The 6,807-nt window shown below is 34.8% G+C and overlaps 2 protein-coding genes across 8 annotated transcripts in view; both read right to left on the bottom strand.

Moving 5' to 3' along the window:
• The window catches only part of LOC118743508 (transcription factor E2f1), a 279,469-nt gene that overhangs the window by 73,455 nt on the left and 199,207 nt on the right, over nt 1–6,807 (bottom strand). The gene's annotated exons all lie outside the window — the stretch shown is intronic.
• On the bottom strand, nt 1,511–3,076 carry LOC118743560 (chromosomal protein D1-like). 2 transcript variants are annotated; one of them, XM_036476333.1, is made up of 4 exons: nt 2,929–3,076; nt 2,509–2,867; nt 1,759–2,134; nt 1,511–1,704 (listed from the first exon to the last, which is right to left on the bottom strand). In XM_036476333.1, the coding sequence occupies exons 2-3, from the start codon at nt 2,837–2,839 to the stop codon at nt 1,764–1,766; spliced, it is 702 nt and encodes a 233-aa protein (XP_036332226.1). In that variant the 5' UTR covers nt 2,840–2,867; nt 2,929–3,076; the 3' UTR covers nt 1,511–1,704; nt 1,759–1,763. The 2 variants fall into 2 exon arrangements, with proteins under 2 accessions (XP_036332226.1, XP_036332221.1); XM_036476328.1 differs by having other exon boundaries at nt 1,511–2,134.

The following is a 6,807-nucleotide window of genomic DNA, read 5'->3' as shown; positions in this document are numbered from 1 at the left end:
ATCTTTATCTTTATCTTTATCTTTATCTTTATCTTTATCTTTATCTTCATTTTCATTTTCATTTTCATCTACATGTTCATGTTCATCTTCATCTTCGTCTTCATCTTCGTATTCATCTTTATCCGTGTCTTTTTATTTATCTTTAACTTTGTCCTGTTCTTCATCTTTATCATTGGCTTGATCCTTTAATATAGGTTGTGAGTGTTTGTGGTTTTGTCGTTGCCCTTGTCTTTGTTTCTGCCCTTGTATCTTGCTCTCTGTATTTTCATTACCCACTCCACAGTGCCGTTAAAAGTTCAATGCACCCACCCCTTTCTATTCACGCATACGCATACATACGCAAAAATTAAGTTTTATTTTCTGAGCAATAAAACTAAAAACTCAATGAAATGACGAATATTTTGCGAGCAAAAAATAAAACTTAAAACGTAACCATTATTTTCCGAGCAAAAAATAAAACTCAAAAAATAATCGTTATGTTTTGAGCAAAAAATAAAACTCAGTTAATAACGATTAAAAAGTGATTTGTATAATAAAAGTTATAACCGTTACGGTCCGTTTAAAACAGATACAGGTATGTTCATTGGAGCACGTAAAACTTCTCCTAAGGTCATAAAGCGCTGGATTTAAGACTGTGTTCAGAAATGCATGAAGTCAAATCATCAGTCTATTTTATTTTCTAAACTATAATTGAGGGAAATGCCTTATTTGCGCAACTAAGTACCAATTTGGAATTTAACCATGGTTGCGCAGGGTAAGTGTCTTTTGTTAGTTGATTGTGGAACTCCCACTTGTTTTACAATTTTCAATCTTAGAATACTTTTTAAAGTTTTAAATTGTTAATTGTTGAAAAACTTTCTTTCGCAGTTTTTTCCTCTTTTGAAACGCAACGAAATTATTTTATATATTATAAGAATTTTTACTTATCGTCATTATACTTATCACCATGGATCGGAATTTATGGAATTTTTCTGCTAAAGGGATAGATTATATTCGATTCAGAATGTCCACGATTTAGCTTTCCATCTTTCCACATATATCATATATACACATTTGATGTTGTCTCTTTGCCTTTTTGAGATATTTGCCTTTTCTACCTTTAAAAAAGTGATTATAGCGAGGAAAAAGCCCTTATTTCTTATAATCAGGCAGGTTCTGCAAATCACTTTCGAGTGAATTTCAATCAAAATCGCTTTGAATTCAAATGGGCGGAGTTTGAAATTCTCACGGAAGTGAAAGTTTCAAACGTTCCATATTTAAATTGGGCGCCACTTGTATCAACTAACGTCGAGCGCAAGTTTAGTATATTCAAGGCTTTTCTTCGCGAAAATCGATGAAAATGCTGCCAGAAAACTTCCAAATGCATTTTGTGTTTCAATGTTGCTACAACTACATATAAAGATTAAAGTTTTGTGAGTTAAAAACTCGAGTGGAGAACATAGTCAAAAATTTAAAGTACACATTTTTCATATAATGAAACTAGTTCATAGTTTTTCTCACTTTACTTGTAAAATACACATTTCTAAAATAAATGTACATATGTATTTTTTGATTATTTTTCGGTGCTTGTCTTTTTTAGTGCCTTCTATTGCCATTGTTTCGACTTCTATTCCTGCCAATTTCGATATTTTCTTTTGCCATTTCTATCCTATTTTGACTTTTTATAGGGGTTTGGGTCCTAAAAATCCGTTCCCTGCTTATCACCTAGTAAGAAACATTAATGTTTATTTATTTATGTACATATATTAATCTTTAAGCCTTTTTTAGCTGCCCGTTTCATTCTGCAGTAAAGTTTTGTTGTCCTGATCTTTAGTCTCCATTTCTACTTCGACGTCACTCTGGTGGCTTTCTCCTTGCACCTTCTCACAACTATTATGCTTATTTGCCTTCGGTCGCCCACGAGGTTTACCTGTACGCTCATACGGCACTCCACCTTTGTATGGTCGTCCACGTTTTCTAGCAGGTTGACTGTCAATTGCATTTGGTGGTACAGCATTAGGACGATTGGACTGAATTGATTTTCTTGGCCGGCCCTGACCCCGACCCGTACGCACAATATTTAGATTTACAGCGCCAGTGGACGGTCTGCCTACTGGACGACGTTCTTCGTAATCTGGTTTTTCATCGTAGGATGCTGCAATAATATTTTGGTGAGCATACATACATATGCATGTATATGTACACATTCAGCCCAATTCTGAATACTCCCAAGGAGTTTGTTCTCCGAGAATTTGCTTCTCCCGAGAAAGAAATTCAATTAACTCCAATTTTATCAACTCCTTTAATTAACTCTACGAAAATTTGGGAGGAAGTTCGAATTTCGAAAGAGCTGTTCAACACTTTTTTAACAGCTCAACTCCGCCATTTAAAATAAAAAGTCCACATGGAATTGTTATTCATGATATGACGAAAGGGAAAAAGAGAGAAAACGCACAGGGAGTTTCTGTTCAGAATGGGCTTGATTATGTACATATGTATGTATAATGTAAAATATGTAGCAACACTTACAATTTTCACTATCACTGCAGACTCTCGGCTTTCTTGGGCGCCCACGTCCTTCAACACTAGTACCAGATTTTGATTGACGAAGAGGTAATGATGGTCGTTCCACAGTATCACGTTTCGGAAGTTCGTCATTTCCTATTTCGTCAGCGGAGTTAGCAGGTTTTTTAGGGCGACCACGTCCTTTGCCAGTTGCAACAATGGCCTGCGAAATTTTCGGCTTGCCAAGCTTTTTCGGTCTACCACGACAAGCTATCTTACCCTCTTCGATATTAGATGTACTGGTGTCGACAATTACTAAGTGCGATTGCTGATCCTTGGGCGTGATATGCTGCATTTTTGACACGTTTTTTTTTTTATGAAACCTAATAATATATGTAAGTAAACACATTTGAATGATGTGAATTGAATAATTTTCATACTTACCAATTTGTTTAACGGTTGCAATCCTTTTATTATAATTTCAGGTTGATTTCCTACTGGAAGTTGGTCATTTGAAGTCTTTAAAAATATTTATGTATGTCGGTCTGTTTACATTTGCCGGTTGTTTGTAGGAATGTTCGATATTTAAGAAAGTATCGATATCATGACTCGATTTAATTCATTGCATACAATATCGATATCGAAAAATCGATATTGAAAATCCTACTCCCAACTGAATAGAATATTAGTACTGCCTGTCAACTCACCTAATTGTGTTACATATTTCTATCTTGTATATTTACTGCCCTGCAAAAAACGGAAACAAACTATCGATTGTAGGCTCGCCTACATATGTACATACATCAAAAAAATAAAAGAAATAAAGAAAATAAAGAAGTCGGTGAATTTAAAGAAAGATTTCATCAAAATCCGTATATTCTATTTGCATATAAAAAAATGAGCAAAAAATAACCTTTTTTAACGCTATGTGGATAGAGAAGAAAACATTTTAGGCCAGTGCGCTTATGTCGACTATGGAGTCAGTGACTATAGTGCTGAAATACAGTGCAACGCCAACGTGGGACTCCAGCAGAACCTAGGAATGAAGGTAGAAAGACCAAACGGCGCTGAGGCATATGTTTTTAGCGACGAAAATTCAGACCCCTATGAAAAATAAGAAGAATTGTCTGAGCTCAGTGGCTCTGAAAAAGCTTGCGAAATTAAGTTAATATTCGACAATATATTTTTACAAATAAAACAAACACAACCTAAATCGAATTGTATTTTTTAATTTGGTTTCATGTATTTTTGGATATTTCGCTGCCAACTATGCCATAATTTATCAATTATTTAGAGGTTAGAATAGTGGTCAGAAAAATCACTAATTATCGCGATATTTTCCCAATAGTTTCATCGCTAAACTCACTTGTACATCACCAGCTAGATGACATGTGTGAGCGAGTGAACATACTGTAAGGCAAATGCGCCCGTGTGTGTGCAAGAAAGGGATGCACTATCACACGCCCATACAAAACTAACCGCTAAACTGACGAACAGTTTTAGTCAGTTTTCCCAATAATTTAACCGATAATCATAGGTCAGGCTTCTTGCAGGGTGAGGACTAAAACGGCATGCCGGTCGACTCAAGCGGTTTGTCAAACTTTAGAGCTAAATAAATCACGCAAGCTGCTAATTAAACCTACTTAAGTATTTTCCCATACAATTTTTTGTAGATTAAAAATAAATTTTAACTTAAATATCGATATTGCGGGTAAAGTATCGATGTCTTCGATCATCGAACTTGGAATATCGATTCAAAAAATCGATTATCGTGCCATGAAATATCGATATTTCGAATAATCGATACGATATCATACATTTCTAGTTGTTTGGCGGAATTAAAAAAGGATGCCACACTTTGGAATATAATTCATTTGTGCTGCATGAACCCATGATGCAATAATACAAGGTGGTATCAATTGTGATAGCTCGATTTGACACTGCCTTAGCTCAGAAGAATGAGAAGAAAAACGGGAACAAATGAAACCCCATATGGGAATATAAAATTTCACATTTTCTCCTAAACAAAATTTGCTTTTCTATAGTATATTCGTTATGAAATGAAATAAAATTAGATAAAATACCTATTTAAGAAAACAAAGTGTGTATACAGAGCCAAAATAAAAAACATTCAACTATATTAATGGGCAAAGAATAGTTAAAGAAGTAACACTGTTTCACGTAAGGCAGTCAATATGGTGGAATTAGAGCGAGAAGTTGCCAATTGATAAAACCTTGTATTATTGCATCATGGCGTGAACCAATTAGTTTAACTAGTTTTAATACTCAAGGCGTGTGTAGGCGCGTGTGAACCCATGAAGATCAAGATCACGCGGGAAGGAAAGAAACAAAAAAATTATTTTCTAGCTGCCGAAGTCTCGACGTTGTCACAGGCGAAAATGAAGAAAATTGCAACAAAAAGCCACCACCAAATTGTAAACAACAAAGAAATGTAAACAAACGGCTAATGTCAAAATCGTTAAACTTTTTTCCTAAATGCGATTCTAACGGGCTACTCTCCTGCCCGCATGATCTTGTATTTTTGGTTCATGGTGTGCATCGGTAAGGCCCAGTGCTGCCAACTTTCCTTAGCTATGAGGTGCCATGTTGAGGATAAAAAAGTGCCAAAATGTGCCAAATAGAAAAACAGAACTGCCAAAAATGGTGGCATCCTTTTTAATCCTTCCCATTTAGCAATAAAATAAGAACCACATTTCTAAAACAAAAGAGCAATGCCAAGATAACCAGTTGAATAATCTTTAAAAATTAGAAAGTTGTAGTTGAAAAAAAGAAGTATACGTGAAGGATTTCACAAAAAATGTATCGAAATTTTATTATTTTTGAAAAATTCCATTTTGGCACCAAGTGCCAAATTGAATAATTAAGTGCCATTTGATGTAAAATAGAGCCAAAAATGGCACGGTCTGAGGAAGCTGGCAGCCCTGGTAAGGCGATGGTTATGATACTCTTTCAGGGTGGCAATACGTTATTTTGCCAGGAAAATTTTAGTATTAAATATTAAAAAATATTTTTATTTTCATGCCAATTCTTAATTCTCCCGGGGAGTTTGTTCTCCGGGAATTAGTTTCTCCCAAGAAATAAATCCCCCAATGATTAACTCCCAGGAGTAGCATTTTACCCGAAAACTTGGGAGGAGGAGAATCGAACTCCGAAAAGGCTGTTTGACCCTTTTTTGAGAGCTCAAGTCCGCCATTTAATATAAAAAATCCTTAGGGAATTTTTATTCATGAAAGGAGGAAAGGGAAAAGAGAGAAAACTCCCGGGGAGTTTCTGTTCAGAATCGGCCTGATAATAATTGTAAAATAAATGAAGATATGTATGTACATGGAGAAATTACTACAAACTTAAAATTACTTATAAATAAAATGGTTTATCTTTATGGTTTACACAGACTTGTGCAGTTTGTACTCCTTCGTTGTACTTTTCTTGCTTTTCTAATATTACATCGTAGGCTGTGTTCAGAAATGCATCAAGCCAAGCATCAGAATCTTTTATTTCCAAACTATAATTGATGGAAATGCCTTATTTGCGCGATTAGCTGCACTTCGGCATTTGAACGTAGTTGCGCATTTGCACATTTCATAAGTTATAAGGTTTGTTCGTCGAGCAAAAAATTTGTACGAATTTGTACGAATTATCACGATTTTTGCCCAAATCGCGTTAGTGCAGACCAAAAAACTACCCAACACTCAAAAATTGTGAGAGCAAAAAGACAGTTCTCTTGGAGAGAAGTGGCAAATTCTTGCTGGAAAAAATTTTGCCAGCAAGAATTTGCAAACACGAAATACATGTGGTTGTGGTGCATGGTTGCATTTTTGTCTACAATAATTTGAATAAATTAGTTCGTTAAATATAAAAATTTATGAAAAAAGGAAGTAAATAATTGTTGATATAATTAATTTAGTTAATTCCATTGATTTGAACTTAATTCGGCTGAAAAAAATGGTATTCGCAATCGGAATGCAATTTCAACCAGAGTCGATTTAAGAAACCCGACAGCTAGTACGATGAAGAAATTGAAATATATGTTAAAGAAAGTCAGACCAACAAGAAATATACATGTATATCCTGTTTTTGGCCATCCGAAAGAATTTTAAAAATTCTATAAAAATTTTTTATGTTTGAAATGCAACCGTGGACGCCAGCTGGCAGGGAAACTTGCAAATTCCTGAAAATTTGCGTTCGTGCAGAAATTTGCAAGTTTCTCAACATGAGAGAGAATTTGAGAGAATTTTTTCTTACTCTCTGATATTTTGAGTGTTGGATAATTCTTGCTGGATTTTCGACGAACAAACCTATAGT

This window comes from Rhagoletis pomonella, unplaced genomic scaffold (assembly GCF_013731165.1).
Source record: "Rhagoletis pomonella isolate Grant_MI unplaced genomic scaffold, Rhpom_1.0 Rhpom_scaffold_00001, whole genome shotgun sequence".
Lineage (NCBI taxonomy): Eukaryota > Metazoa > Arthropoda > Insecta > Diptera > Tephritidae > Rhagoletis > Rhagoletis pomonella.
The sequence above is the reverse complement of the archived record's forward strand: the minus strand, read 5'-3'. Positions and strand labels throughout refer to the sequence as shown.